We start from the raw sequence: 16,499 nt of genomic DNA, 5'->3' as shown, positions 1-16,499 counted from the left end.
ACTCTGTGAAACAACTCTCAAAACATTCAGATGCTTTCTAGAAAGAACAAGCAAGCTGAGGAATGTTGCTCGACTGCAACATAGCTATATATACTGCAGCTTTGACAACACCTTGACTTTGTTGTTGCACCACTTGAAAGCTGTTCAAGTTGTCGTTGTAAATAAAATAAAAACTAGCAACGTGCCTAACTAACTAAAATTTATTTTTGTTTGTGTCAGAGCAAAGCAATTTTTAAAAGTGTATTCATGCATCTTCTAAACTAAAATTGGATTGTTTGTGTCATGAGCAAAGCAATTAAAAAAAACGTTTTTGTTTTAGAGTAGGGCAGGTACCTGCAGGAAAAAAAGTCTGCAAACTATTTCTGCAAGCATTAGCCATTTCATGACATTATTACATTTTTAGTGTACTGTATCTGCACATTATGTAATTTCTTTGTAGTCCATCTCCATGGAAGTGAGAGTGACATGACATAGTTGCCTCGTTACTCATTGTTGTGGGGGACTGTGATACTGCCTCAAAGGCCACCAATAGCAATGGGTGTAGCTGGAGTTACAGAATCACAAAGGGACACATACAGTACTGTTTGTGCACTCTCCTGTCTCTCGGTCTCTCTGTCTCTCTCTGTCTGTCTGTCTCTCGCTCGCTCGCTCGCACAAACGCACGCACGCACGCACGCACGCACGCACGCACGCACGCACGCACGCACGCACGCACGCACGCACGCACGCACGCACGCACGCACGCACGCACGCACACACATACACACATACACACATACACACACACACAGTGTGTCTCAGTTTTGTTTTTGAATGTTGTATTTATCAGGGCAGGAGCTATAGATTTATCAAGTTCACAATAAAGCCAATTGATTGTAGGCACATCCCAGTCTCAATAAGCTTGTGTTGACAAAACTGACTGTCTAGTATTGTTTTCATGATTTTTTTCTCCTTTTGTTTTCCTCCTCCACGCCTATTTTTTAGTTTAGTTAATTAACACTAAATAGCTTTTACATTATTTGCTTCCACTATTGTGTGCATGCACGCACGCACGCACGCACACACACACACACACACACACACACGCACACACACACACACACACACACATACATACACACACACACACAGTGTATCTCAGTTTTGTTTTTGAATATATGTTGTATTTATCAGGGCAGGAGCTATAGATTTATCAAGTTCACAATAAAGCCAATTGATTGTAGGCACATCCCAGTCTCAATAAACTTGTGTTGACAAAACTGACTGTCTAGTATTGTTTTCATGATTTTTTTCCCTCCTTTTGTTTTCCTCCTCCACGCCTATTTTTTAGTTTAGTTAATTAACACTAAATAGCTTTTACATTATTTGCTTCCACTATTGTGTGACCTGGCCTGCTCTTTCTATCCATAGTTAGGAGTAGGACAAAGGTAACATACCTTGATGCCTTTGATTGTAGATAGGTCTACTGTTGTAGGCTTTAAAAAACACCTAACAAGATAACATAATGATGTTCAAGGCTTGTTTACGCGTCAACCTGCAGACTACTGCCTTTGCACATGAATTTACATAAAAAAGTTATGGCACTGCCTTTTGTGGTATGATGCTCAAATCTCAGCCTTTGTTTACTGGCCAGATTTCAGCTGCTTACAATCCAGAGCATTGATTAATTACTGCAGGGGTCAGGGTTTTCAGGCCAAGGACCCCTTAGCTGCTCACCACCAGCTCAGTGGCCTTGTGGTTAGAGTGTCCGCCCTGGCCCCTGAGACTGGGAGGTCGGGGCTCAATCCCCGGCCGGGTCATACCAAAGACTCTAAAAATGGGACCCAGTGCCTCCCTGCTTGACACTCAGCATCAAGGGTTAGATTGGGGGTAAATCCCTGCGACATACTAGCGTCATGTCCAGGGGGTGTACTTGTACATCAAGCTGCCTCACGCTACAGAAACAGGAGATAGGCTCCTGCCCTATGGGCCTCATGGCTCGGCAAGGCTACTTACTACCCCTTAGCTGAGAGAGAGATGAAGCAGGGACCCCCCTGCAGATTGTATAAAATTGTGTTGCAGATTAAACCTTTTCATATAGCCTAGATATATAGCTTCACAGACTGTATCAGTGTTGTGTGAATTCATGTTTTTTGTTTATTTCAGATATTTAACGACTGAAAGACTCAATATTTAGTAAACTTGACCGTTGGCTCTGTACTTGATCTGCTCTTGCCCCCCCTCTACAACAAACCTCTTTGCAGGTAATAGCCGATCAAGCACAGCCTCTCAGCTGTATGCCTAGAGATCTGCTATTTTCGTAATATTCACCTCAGAATAGGGATTATAGGTTTGAAGTGGTTAAAAAAAATCCATATCACACAAAGATTTGTGCCTGCCCCGTCTGGCGGGGGCAGGTTATCCCGCCAGACCCCCTATTGAAGACCCCTGCATTACTGTACAGCAAATATTGCACATTTTACTCCATTATGATATTTAAGAGCTTTAGTTACTAGTTACTTTGCTTATTTAGATTATATAAAACACATTAAGCTATGGTTTTGAGTATTTTAGATATAGGTTGAGAAAGATAGCCTACAGCAGCTGCAATATAATATTATTGTGAAATTATAAGAAGAAAGGGCTTTCTGCATAATGACTTTTACTCAATACAAATTTGAACAGCATTTAGGACTTTTACATAACTTGTAAATTGTATGCAGTCTGGGGATCTGATCGGTTGAATTAAGGTTGCATGTTGGTCGTTGGATGTAGTGTAGCCTCTGTCCCAGCTTTACTAAATTACTCATCTGCGAAGAGAAAGGGGTTGGATGTCAGATTACGACATGCTCTGTAGAGTTGTCCAAAAAGTGAAACTCTGTGATGAATGATGAGGGAGGGACAGCCCGAGGAAGCTGCCAAAGAAACGTTCGTTCGCAAGAGATGTCAACAGTTGATATGGACCGTGTTTTGTCCCTCGTTGCGCACAGTAGGAACAGGAAGTAGCTTTAGTGTACATCATCAAAACATAAACATTTCCAACTTGCCAAGCGTTGTCTTCGCTAAAGCCTAAGCCTTTGCAAAAAGGAATGGAAAGTATAAATCCAAAATCATTGAATAACGATTCACACTCCTGCGTAGGCCTATGTTGTTTTAACACAGGTTCAGACGACTATCGATGTGTAAGTAACGTCAGAGCTGCTCCATTATCAAGGTTAGCCTTTTAGCTAACTGCATGCACACCCGCCGATACACCGGTAGCTTGATGTGATTGATGTGATGTATTGGTCAGAGAGATGGATTGCATGGTTGCATTCTGACAATCGGTGATTTTATTCTTGATGGAGGAGAGTCATCTAACGTGGAATGCAGTGACTAGTCTCAGTAGTCTGTCTTTACTTCGATGATTAAGTTAGTATTAATGCAGCCATGGATTCTTGAACGAAATTAACTACATGACTAAAATGGACAACATCAACATGTGAACTAGTTTTATGACAGCTGCTGTCATCACGGATACAGAGTGAGTTTGTTGTGTTTAGCCTGACACAAAGCTAAGCATAGCTGAGGTCCTTATCATGACATGATAAGAATTGATAGTGGAACCTGTAAAGCAGGATGTGTGTGTGATGTTTATGATAACATATCACTGGGTTTCAACCATAATGGTGAGGTGACTGACCACATTGACACCTAGCAGGTGTCAACCAGTGTGTTCAGCCACCCCTCACCTCCTTCCCCCTGACGTAATAATGCCAGTTCTTGCCTGTTCACCATCACCAAATATATAGTGACAATGAAGTGTCATGCATATAAATTGCAATGTGTTTGCGGTTGAACATATACATAGAATTGTGCAAGGCAGATATGACAGATAACTCGAGCCTATACTGGTGTCATGACAGGTATAGGCTAGTAATCAAAATCAATGATGTAATATAGAGTATGCGCATGCTTAAAGTGAATGGCACATCGAGTGGCAAATCGAGTGGCAAAGCAACAGGCAAAGTGAGTTTAACATTGTTTAAGGTTGTTTAATGCAATCAGATAAGACTTTTCTGTGTGGATGTATGGGCTGTCAAGGGAAGAAAGTAGTTTTTTGCCACTCAGTAGGCGTTCCTGCATAACTTCCTGGTTTGATGATGATGTCACACGCATACCCTCTATATGGCTTGTAGATCTCATATATCTTAGATGTATTAGATTTTAGATCTGCTATTTTGTTTTTTAATGCAAAACGTTATGAACATTTTTCAACATTTCAAAAATGTTTTGCCCTAAATTCTGAAACCAGGTTGAGAGTACTTTGTTAAAAGAGCGTGGACTATGAAGTGGAAATAATGAAATATGAAACTAAATTTAATCCAGCTGTTTTTATACGGATGAATGGAAACGATTCTAACGAGTATAACAATGATTGCGATTAATGGCTCAAGTAATTGCCTAAAAACTCAGCTATGGCAGTTAAGACAGAATGAGACTCTGTCTTAACCTGCTGTCCTAATACAGTATTGGCACTCTGGCTATTGGCATGTGTGGCCACTTTCTTGTTGTTTCAAGATTCCCTCTTCAAGTTCTCTCCTGTGGGCCGGCACCGCTAAAAAGGACTTTGGTGTGCGTTAGCATCCTTGTGCACAGTGTCATAAACAACCAAGTAATGTAGATTATGTTGCTTATGTGTAGCATGCAGGGGACATTCAGTTTCAATTAGTCACTTAACTCACTTTTAACCGAAGAATGCTGTAGTATTGCTGTCCTTGAATAGCACATAAACCACTCAGACTGACAGACTTGCAATCGCTCACATCACTAATTGAAAGCAATCAATCACACTCTCCTCTGCTAACGTTACCAGCTAACCTAGATACAAATGCTCCCATTAACAGACCTACATTTATCAGAAAAGCACATTTTCACTTAATAGGTATCACATTTAATCTGAAAATTAACATGACAACTTTGATCACTTCGCCCAGAATTTGTCAATGAATAGGAATCTTTCTGTTCTGTTATATTTTGTTCAAATGTTTTAACTGCTTGCTAGGCAAGTTATTGAAGGTTGATTGTGAACTCATTAGATTCCTATTTGACTACTCAACTCATGCAAATGAACAGCTATGAATCAGGATTTGCAGAAATTCAAAAAAATGGAAATCGCATAGTATTGCATACTGCTATTTTGTCCACAAAGATCGTTCATATTTGTTGCAATTGGAATGGCTCCTGGTTGGCCCAGTTAGTTTCTTGCCATCATGGCATTGTTTATAAGTTTTGTGTACATTTTGATTTTCTAAACAGAAGTTATAAAGCACATCTTTTTGTATGTTGCTTTGAGCTTTCCCTAAAAGGAATTGCTTTTGTGGTAATTTTGTGTTCTGATCGAGTCTTATTGGATACTTTCCAAGTTTCCAGTGCACTTAACTTCAGTCAGAATGATCTTTTATAATTAAGTGTGTGTTGTTGTTGTTGTTGTTCTTAGTATTATATTTCAGACCTTTTATATACCCAAATCAAATCAGCCTCAAATCATTTTCAGTAACATTTGATTTCAATCATGACAGAAATATATGAATGCACCATTTAAGGCACTGAATAATTCACAAGTTAAAGTTGGTTACAGTAAAGTAATAAAACTGATTGTAATTCAATCTTTTCTCCAGGAACTATTTTGGCTAGACCTTTCAAATCTCAGAAATCTGTGGTTTAAATTGCATGAAAACACAGAAATAATGTTACATTTATTTTACTTTTATTTATTTATTTATTCAAGTCTCTGCAAGTTGATTTTCATACCGTACTGAAATTAATGGGAAACGGCTTCCTCACAAATCAAGCAAACAATGGTGTGCTTTGTAAAATGGCTAGCAGCATGGTCCATGGACCACACTGGTGTGGTTCTTTAAGATAGCTTCAATACATCTTTACGATCAACTAAGCTATTTTGTTGTGAGGACAACCTAGCAATCTATGCATGGAAGCAAAATGCTTAGAACTCATTGATCGGTTTGAAAGTAGTCCTCTGTTGGAGAAATAGGGGTGTGTTGTGCGTAGGAGGTCACATTCTGTTGCTCTGTGCTGATGCTGGATGTAAAACTCGGCTCCTTCCCACTAGACCCCTCAGTTTGCCCAAGGCTTGTTCGTGTCGTAGAGCCTGTTTAGCAAAGATGTATCTCATTCCTTTCTCTCTCTACCATTCTCTGAGGTGCCCTATCACTTTAGTTTCCAGGTTGGATGCTTGCCAAACGATGTACCTAAGTTCTCTCTTGTTGTGTGTCTATAATAACAGGTGTCTCCTTTTGTCATCACATTTTCTTAACGCTTTAGCTCTTATGTGGAACTTGACAGACATCATCAATTTACACGCATGCATTTTAAAATGGGTCAAAGCCATGTGTGGAGTTTTCCATCATACAGTACAGGAAGTATCTGCTTTGTAAAGCAAAGCAAAGCAAAGTTCTTTGTTTACCCAGGGAAGTGGACTAAGCTCGAGATGCTTGTTTACAGCCACACCCTGCTCATAGAACATTTCATGGTAGCCTTGCTCAAGGGCACTTCAGCTGTGGTAATTTTAACATGCCGGTCCAGGGATTCGAACTGGCGACCTTCCGGTATCAAGACCGCTCCGCAAACCGTTCGGCCACCGCTGTGTACTTATTAGCTGTTGACAATGTATATATAAATATATATATAGTCCTGCTATGTCGGTTACTATCAGTGTAAGCTCTAATGCCACAAGTCTCTGGTTCGATTCTTGGCTGGCCGGACCATTTGCTGCATGTCACTTCCCAACTCTCTCTTCATCTTTCCTGTCTCTCCAATTTAATTTGAAAAGGAAGGATGTCCGCACACTGTTTCACTGCTCCCAGGAACATTCTTTATTTATTGAACAAGTTTCGACCCTTGTGGGTCTTCATCATATCGTGATACCTGACGAAGACCCACAAGGGTCGAAACGTTGTTCAATAAATAAAGAATTTTCCTGGGAGCAGTGAAACAGTGTGCGGACATCCCTTCCTTTTCATTGTACGTATATTTTTGACCAGCACCTGTAGAATTTCTGGAGATGTGCGTGCTTCCTGTTGGATCCTATCTCCAATTTAATTTACCTGGCAAAAAACAAGAATTTGTTTTTCCAGGACCAGGAATTGACAAGCCTATGATTTAGGTTTAGGAGGTCATGTGCTGGTCTGTCGTTATAAACGTATATTTTGTTGCGTTGTTTCCTTTGTTCTAAATTCATCTGTTTGTGATTTATAGGGTGTGATTCTGACGGTGAAGAGAGCTACAGGAACCTTCTCATTAGTAGGATGGTAAGTCTCTCTTCCCTCATACTCTTCAAATCCTTATTTGTCTTATTGACTTTTGCTTCACAAATTATAGTTACAATTGTCCATCATTCACACTGTGGCCATTTTGCTCTTACATCATACTAGGGGGCCAAAACAATAGGCTCAGGCCCATTCAAATACCAGGCTGATTAACAGCTACTTTTAGAAGGGCATAAAAGTATGACATATATATTTTTTGTCCAACAGATATTGCTTTTGGTATAGTACGTATGAGACAGATGATATGAGATTGAATACAGATGCATATCCTCAATTCCTCATGTATTCCCAGTGTGACTGTATTGTTTAACAACAAAGTGCTTCAGTTCAAGCACTGCTAGGATTAGTTTCACTCTGGGATGTCTTTTTATTCTTTACTATAGAGAAGGTCTTGTTATTACTTTCAATATGATGGATTTACAATTACTGTATGTAATAAAATGGTCTTATTTTTTTATTATTATCATTATATAAATTTTTCATTTTTATATTATAATGTATTGTTTTACAATATATGTAAAGGTAAGAAGGGGGCCGGACAATATAAATAAGCATTGCTTCTCTCTGTCCCTTCTTGAACAAAACAAAAATAGTGTGATTGTTATTGTATTGATGTACTGTTATTTGTACTTTTTATGTTCAAGATAAATAAAGATCAAATAAAAACAAACAAAGGTTAAGAAGGCTGTGCTGGGATCTGACAAACAATGTGCAATGAGAGCAGGACTAGGCTTGACATATACTGTACAGTACTTAGCCTACTTAGCCTATTGTCACTTGAGGAATGAGTATCTAATTGTTGCCCCCTGTCTCTACCCCCCCCCCCCCCCTTCCATAGTTTATTCATGTTGTTTGTGATCTGGCTGCTGCGCAGATATCACTCCTTGGCCCAGGTAATTTGAATTGCATTTAGGCAAGTTTGTGTGAATGTGTATGTTACGCTTACGGGTGCATAGTGTGTGTGTGTGTGTGCGTGCCTGCGTGCGTGCGCGCGCATGTGTGTGTGTGTGTGTGTGTGTTTCGCTTGCTTCGATGCCATAGGAAATGTGCTCAATTAGCCATGACAAATCTTGGCGTAATTGAACACAATTAAAACAGAGATTAATCAATTATGGTGCTAATTGACTCGTGGTCTGTCCCCGATAATGATTGCAGACTCGTGCTTTTTCCCTCTCCAAATGTAGAGGGTTATGATTCCTTAACGGTCTAGATTTCACTTAAGATTTTTTAATTGTCAGTGTTGCGGATGCTTATTTGAAAAGGAAAACAACAACAACAGCAAACAATTATTTCTCACAGGAATGGAATGTTTCTTTGATCTAAACAGATTCGGACTTCTCGGACGTGCGTGAGTTGTTTCTTGGAAGTGCGGTCGGACCGTCGTGCCTTTCGTTGCATGTGCAGGAACATGTGTGTGTGTGTGACTGTCTGTGTGTGCGTGCGCACGTAGCGTAAAGCCTGTCCAGCCAGTCTGTCAGGTTTAGCGGCATTCGCCGCTATCCGCCTAATCTGAAGTAAATGACAGCTTAGCGCAGGGCTCTGACGGATCCTATTACCTCTGAACCATGGAGCGCTTAGAACCAGGTCACAGGGACCACGGCCTCACCTCCTCCTCCTCCTCCTCAGCTCCTCTCCTCTCCCCCCTCCCCTCCCCGCCCCGCACATCAACTCCCTCCTCAACCTCCATCCCCTTCCAAAGGTTATCCGTCAGTCGATAGTCTTTAGTGCTCCCTGCCCTCCTCGCTCTTTTTCTGCCTCTCCCTCCCTCCCTCCCTCCCTCCCTCCGTCTCTCCTCCTGTCTACCCCCCCCCCCCCCCCCCCACTCCTCCTCCGCCATAGCCTTGGCAGGGCCGTCGTTGGACACAGATCGATCACAGGCTGTGTGTGTGTGTGTGTGTGTGTGTGTGTGTGTGTGTGTGTGTGTGTGTGTGTGTGTGTGTGTGTGTGTGTGTGTGTGTGTGTGTGTGTGTGTGTGTGTGTGTGTGTGTGTGTGTGTGTGTGTGTGTGTGTGTGTGTGTGTGTGTGTGTGTGTGTGTGTGTGTGTGTGTCAAACCAAGGAATAGATTGTGCCTCGCTTTGTAAAGGGCCTCCGTGGATAAAGTGAGGGTATCTCTAGTATAGCGTAGCCTTCATGGAAATACAAAAAAAGAATACTGAAAAAAAGTATTTGTGTTACGGTGCACGCACACGCACACAAACACACCTGGGTTTCCATTAGCCATTATATTTCAGGCCATTGACAGCCATTAAAATCACATTTTACGTTTTTACAATGGCTTATATTGACAGGTGACTTGTGTTGCGCTGCAGTTATGTGCCTGTTCATCTCACGATGGTGTCGTGCGTCGAACATATCAGACCTACAAGCTCACAACGCAGCGCTTAGTGATGCGTTGTGAGGTCTGATATTTTAGTCACGCGACACCATGAAGTGACGAAGCGTAAATCAGGCACTACACAGCTGCGTTTCTCCTCCTGATCAGCGCTGAGTACAGGTCTTCTTCGTTTGCTCGGTTTGCTATTATCTGTAATAACACATGATAAACAAATCTGAACCATCTGACTCATAATTGACGATGATAAAACAGGGACCCGAACTTGTATAGGTTGTGGATATTATAAGCAAGCAAAGCCAACTGTATTCATATTGGCCACATCATGACGTCTCACTAGTCATCAATGTTTTGCTTAGGCCTGCTGCCCTAAACAAACATTAAAAGTCCATAGACTTGGCTGCCATTCGTCATGAGTGCTCTAAACAAATAGATTTGGCGCCATATGACGTAATTTTCAAAAGCCATGCTTTGGAGGGGCTAGCGCTCCTCAAAAAGCATGTCTGGATGGTATGGATGCTGTCTGTCTGTCTGTCTGTCTGTCTGTCTGTCTGTCTGTCTGTCTGTCTGTCTCTGTCGCTGTGTCTCTGTCTCTCAACCCCCCTCTTTCTCTCTCTCTCTCCCTCTCTGCAGAAGATGATTCTGAGCCTGACAATAGCGGCCTTCTTTGACAGTGTAGCGTACGTCATGGTGAGTCACTCGTGTCTCTGATTGTATACACACACACACACACACACACACACACACACACACACACACACACACACACACACACACACACACACGTGCGCGCACACGCACACGGTGCACTCACGCAGGGTATTCTCAGAGCATAATAAAGTGTTTATCTCTCTCTGCCCCCCCTCCTCCAGGGGGAGTCTCATCTCAAGGGGACACTGTGTGACTTCCAGGCCTGGTGGCTCACCTACTTTGGTAAGATAACATCCCGCTCATGATGACACACACGCGTTCAATGCTCACGCACGCACACACGCAGTGCGCATGCACACACACACACACAGACACACACACACACACACACACACACACACACACACACACACACACACACACACATTCAATGCTAACGCACGCATGCACACACGCATGCACATGCACACATATACACACACACACATTCAATGTGCACGCACGCACACAGTGCGCACGCACGCAAACGCATGCACACACACATTCAATGCTCACCCACGCAAACACACTCACGCATACATAGGGCTGTCATGATTACAAATTTTACTTGACGATTTATTGTCATACAAATAAATGCGATTAACGATTTTAATTGTGTTTTTGGCATTGAACATTGTGATTCAAATATACATTTCTTTTTTTTTTAAAGATATTCTTTTTGCGGCTTACGCCTTTTATTGGTTTTTGAAGGGACAGACAGTAGGCTGACAGGAAACGGGAGAGAGATGGGGGAAGACATGCAGTAAAGGCCGTGTCGGGCTCGGGAGTCGAACCCGCGGCACACTGCGACTGGATTACCAGTCGGGTGCCCAGACGGTTACGCCACCGCCTGGGCAAAATATACATTTCTGTTTGGCTTTTATGCTTCGTAAACAAAAGGTGCACAGGGCAGATATGTCAAATAACCTTATACTTAATATGAATAGGGGGCACGGTGGCACAGTCGGTAGTGCTGTCGCCTCACAGCTAGAAGGTCCTCGGTTCGATTCCCGCTGGGGTTACGCTGTGGGCGCTGGGGGCGTGCTCTCTCCTCCGTGTGTCATCAGTGCCCATACCTGAGGCGGGGTTGGCGAAAGGACCTTTTTGTGTGGAGTTTGCATGTTCTCCCTGTGTCATCAGTGCCCATACCCGAGGCAGGGTTGGCAAAAGGTCCTTTCTGTGTGGAGTTTGCATGTTCTCCCCGTGTCCCCTAGGGTATGTACCTTCACAAAAAACATGCAGTAATCCTGGTCTCTAAAACTACCTCCCCCTGGCCAGCCGAGGCGCCTGATGGAGGGGAAAGAAACTGGTTGGAATAACATGTTCCTTCCACGCGCTACGTCCGGCCGAGGAAACTCTCCCCTGTCGGGTGAAAAGAAGAAGCTTGGACTACTCGTGCATAGAAGGAAGCATGAGGTCGGTCCGCTGCCCCCCCAGGTTGGCAGAGGAAGTGTAGCGCCCAGGATTACATTAGATAATTGACACTGGGTGAAAAAAATGGGCTGCAAAATCGTGGGGTATAAATTATATATATAAAAAAAAAACTATTGTGGAAATTGATCTGCTATTTCCACTATTTTTGAAACTCTAATATGGAAATGATTGTGCCGGTTAATATAATTATTATCTCGAATAATTGCGATTAGATGTTTATGTAATAATTGTGACAGGCTTATAAACGACACACACACACACACTAAAACACACTCGTACACCACTGGTCCGAACACAGCAGCCCAGCTCATCAGCATGGACAGATCGTAAGTGTAAATGTGTCTATTAGGCTCTCTGCCTCTTGTTGAAATTGCCACCCATTAAAGCCACGATTAACGTAAGGATTCTTAGTTAAAACTGTGCTGCTAACAAGACACTTCATTTTGCTATTTTATTGGCCTCTCACAAACCCCTCTCTCTCACACACACACACACACGCACGCACACGCACGCACACACGCACGCATACACGCACGGCGCAGACACACAGAAACAGGACAGTAATGTACAGTAACGGTTCCTGGTCATCGTTTGTTACCTCAGTTTATCATTCACTCGACAGTCAAGCCGAAGAGACTCTGACTAGCCTAACTACTGTACTATAAGCATGTATATATATATTAGGCCTGTCCCCGACTAAGAAATTATATAGTAGAATCTGATTGGCCAAAAGATTTGACTGAGACATTGGCATGGTCTTGCATGTAGTCTTGCAGGTAGTCTTGCGTAGCCAGACAACTTACTAATAATAATATCATTAATCACAGGCTGAAAGCCTAAGTCAGGCGTTCAGAAGCCTTTTGACCAATTTTCTTTAGTGAAACTATAAATTATTTATTAAAAATCACACCCGTGTGAACTGAGTGGTGTAAGGTCTTATATAGACTGATCAGCTGTGGTCTGACGTAATGTCTGAAGTAATGAAATCACACCCATGTGAACTGGGTGACCGTAGCAACCATGCTCATTTTTTGAGCACAGACAGACAGACAGACAGACACGTAAACTAACAAAGCCAGTCGTAGGAGTGGTTTACACCACTCAAAAATACTCAAGTCAAAATATCCTTTTTACCGTGCAAGCAAATAAAGCCTTTATATCAGAAAAAATTATTACCAATATGTGTATATATATATCAAAATGCCTGAGGGCGAGAAGCGGCCTCGCCCTCGTGCACGCATCCGCCTGGGTGGCGGCAGACTGCTGGGCGAGCACTGGCGCTTTGGCATGTGGGGTCAGATTAACATATGGAATGAATTCTGTACTGGCCATATATGGAGCGTGTCTTGATTGTACAGGGTTTGATGAGGTCAGATCAACATATGGAATGTCAGAATAGGTCAGCTCCATATATGGAGATCTAAGGGTGGCAGCGGGGGCAGTGTCTTGAGTGTGAGAACTCTAGTTTTCGCCGGCTGCCGGGCGCGGCTGCACTAATAACTTTGGGGCAGGCCCGTCTTAGAGTTTGAATGGACAGGTATCAGTCAAAAGGGAGACATCGAAGAGGAAGGACGGTGGGGTCAGATCAACATATGGATTGTCAGAACAGGTCAGCTCCATATATGGAGATCTAAGGGTTTGAGGTTTGAGGTCAGTTGCTGGCCGGCAGGCAGATGTGCAGATCTAGGTGATGATCCAGTCTTCTCCATGTATGGCTATCCAGGGTTTGATGAGGTTAGTGTTGTGATCTTCATACATATACGGCCATATATGGAGTGTGTCACGAGGTGTGACAACCATATATGGTGGCGTGAGTGAGTCGCTGACAGGTTTTGCAGGTTTTCATAGTAATCTGCGACATACGGTCGCAATTATACCTTAGATGAAAATCCTTATATGAATAGTTCAAAAGAATATCAGAATAAAAATACCTTAAAAAGTACTAAATGAATGAGGCACATGATGCAAGAAACTGAACTATGTGGGGCATCAGTGAAGGTTTAATGAGAAATCCAACGAGACAGTGTTTTCTGGGATGTCTCCTAAGCCAGAGACAGTGGGACTGGGCTGATATGAGAGCAGTGTTCAGAGTTTAGAATTACATGAAAGAGTCATGGTTGAGGGTCACGGTAGAATGGAACATGGCGGCAAATAGTTCATAAAACAAATAATTCAAAAACATATCCATCAGTAGGAGTGTGGAGTTAAAAGGAGACTGGGATTGTGCGTTAAAAAGAAGCAGGCACTCGAATCAGTGCTGATTAATCGGCCAAGCCGCTAATCCAGGGGTTTTCAACTCGGAGTCGTTATGAACCAGGGACCACCACCTTGACTGAGAATCAACCTGGGGGGACCACTGTTGTGTTGAGAGGGGGTGGATATGGGTGTGGTGTGGGGGGAAAATGAACCTTCCAAATTAAAATCATGTTGCTGTTCATTGTAACTTACTGTATGTATGAGCGAGCAGACACATGCAATTAATTATGGGCACATTTCCTTATAATGGTGACTCAACCAGGCAGTTTCCCATGAGATTCTAACTCCCTTTTCTGTGGAAGTTCTTGACGTCCGACTTCCCAGTAACTGACAACATCGACACGTCATCATATGTCACCACGTCTTCATATGAATTGGTCCTCACTAATGTTCATGATTAAATGCCACAATATTTTTCTACTCGGTCTGTGTCTCATAGGCGGGCTGTGGGCAGTTCAGAAACCCGTCCACCAGTGACATCATCAACGGGGAATCCAAGCTAATGGAAACTGCAGGCTTTCTATTCCTGAAAAGTTGCAATGCAATAATGGAAGCCATCGTTCTTACCATAATAAAAATTTAAATATATATATTTTCTTGTTTTACAAATAAATCTGCCTAACGATGATGTCACTGGTGGACGTGTTTCGGAACTGCCCCCAGTCCTCCTATGAGACACAGACCGAATTTGAAAAAAAAAGTGGTATTTTGTGAGGACCAATTATATGAAGATAGGTTGAAAAGTGGTGAGTGGTCCTTTAAGGAAGGAGGAGAGGGAGAGGTCCCCTCCATCTCTCGCCTTCTACTCAGTTCTCGCCCTTTTAACTTTGTCGGTGACTTGAGTAATGAAAAACAAGCAATCTTGTCGTAAAGGAAGGTTATTAATCTAGTATTATACGTGTGTGTCAGAACCACGGACCGAAACTGGGAGAAAGTTCCATGGCAGAGGTGCCTGTGACTTTTCATGGCTTCATGACATCAATTTTCATTTATTTTTATTTTTCGTTTTTCTTTTAGGTTTTATGACCTCAATTACATGAGGCACAAAAAAATCTGAACTTTGAACATTCAGTGGATTTTCTGTGGTCTGGAGCTTTCTCTGGGGTTTGAAGCCTTTCTGAGCTGCAATGAAAACAAGGCAAAACGGTGAAAACAGTGCTGGCAAATCCCATTGACATATATGGGATTTTCTGTCTCTTACATCACAAACAGCAGGAAACTCAGAGCACCTGTTTGTGAGCCAGAAAACACCACACCACAGAAAATCTACTGAATGTTAAAAGTTAATTTTTTTTGGGTGCAATTGAGCTCAGAAAACCTAAAAAGATTAAGAAAAAAAAGAAATGTCACAATCCCTTTAAGTGCCCAGGACGTCTCCAGACTTATTTATAGTCACCCCCTGTGGTGCCCAAGACGTCTGGGGACGTCTTTGGGCATTCTTATTTTTCTTTGCTTTAAAAAAAGAATCGTCCAAATCTGCTGGGCACTCTAGCGTCTTCATTCTGAATAATCCATGGGCATCTGTTGTGTTAAATGCTCTGCCTCCTGTTATAACCTTAGATATGTTTTGGATCAGTAAGCATTTCTACGTACTGTGGGTGAACGCACCGGTGTTCTAGTCGGTTTGTAAGGCTCGGTGAGTTCTTTGAGATACAGTGGTGCCTGACCATTGAGAGCTGTATAGGTGAGGAGGAGAATTCTCTATTCTGTATAGTCTGTATTTAACCGGGAGGCGCCAGTGCAGACAAGAGGCCAGTGAAGGAGGGATATGATATCTTCTTCTGGTTCCAGTCAGTATACACGCGCAGCAGCATTCTGAACTAGTTGTACGAGCCTGTTTAAGAGACTGATAATAACAAGTTACAGTAGTCCAGCCCAGAGCCATAGAGTAAGACAGTTAAAGGACCACTTCACCACTTTTCAACCTATAATTGGTCCTAACTAATGTTCATGATAAAATACCACCATTTTTTCCTACTCAGTCTGTGTCTCATAGGAAAGCTGTGGGCAGTTCAGAAACCCGTCCACCAGTGACATCATCGATGGTGAATCCAAGCTAATAGAAACGGCAGGCTTTATTTTCCTGAAAAGTTGCAATGCAAAAGTTGAAGCCATCGTTCTCACGATAATAAAAATCTAAATATATTTTAAAACAAATATTGTTTTAAAAAAAATCTGCCTAATGATGATGTCACTGGTGGACGGGTGTCCGAACTGCCCAAAGCCCTCCTATGAGACACAGACTGAGTAGGAAAAAATGGTGGTGTTTTATCATGAACATTAGTGAGGACCAATTATATGAAGAGATGTTGAAAAGTGGTGAAGTGGTCCTTTAATAGACTTCTATTGAGAATGGGGACAACAAATAGGGACAAGTCCTGGACCGGAAGTAGGCATAAATGCATTGGACTCAGGCAGCAGCCCAGCTTTAATGATCTTAAATCCCTTTATTTTAGATTGTTTTGTAGTAATCGTACAA

General features: G+C 42.4%; 1 protein-coding gene across 1 annotated transcript in view; it reads left to right on the top strand.

Annotated features, from left to right (window-relative positions):
- Positions 1-2,975: 2,975 nt before the first annotated feature.
- The window catches only part of LOC306935608 (cyclic AMP receptor 3), a gene marked incomplete at its 3' end in the record, with an annotated part of 43,614 nt that continues 30,090 nt past the window's right edge, over positions 2,976-16,499 (top strand). Inside the window, exons 1-5 of the mRNA XM_079518705.1 lie at positions 2,976-3,161; positions 7,237-7,289; positions 8,146-8,200; positions 10,274-10,330; positions 10,513-10,573. Coding sequence (XP_079374831.1) covers positions 3,069-3,161; positions 7,237-7,289; positions 8,146-8,200; positions 10,274-10,330; positions 10,513-10,573 — 319 coding nt within the window. The 5' untranslated portion in view covers positions 2,976-3,068. The remainder of the gene's footprint in view (positions 3,162-7,236; positions 7,290-8,145; positions 8,201-10,273; positions 10,331-10,512; positions 10,574-16,499) is intronic.

Source organism: Electrona antarctica (assembly GCF_951216825.1).
Source record: "Electrona antarctica genome assembly, chromosome: 13".
NCBI classification, from domain to species: domain Eukaryota; kingdom Metazoa; phylum Chordata; class Actinopteri; order Myctophiformes; family Myctophidae; genus Electrona; species Electrona antarctica.
Note: the sequence above shows the minus strand (reverse complement) of the source record. Positions and strands in the feature narration are given on the sequence as shown.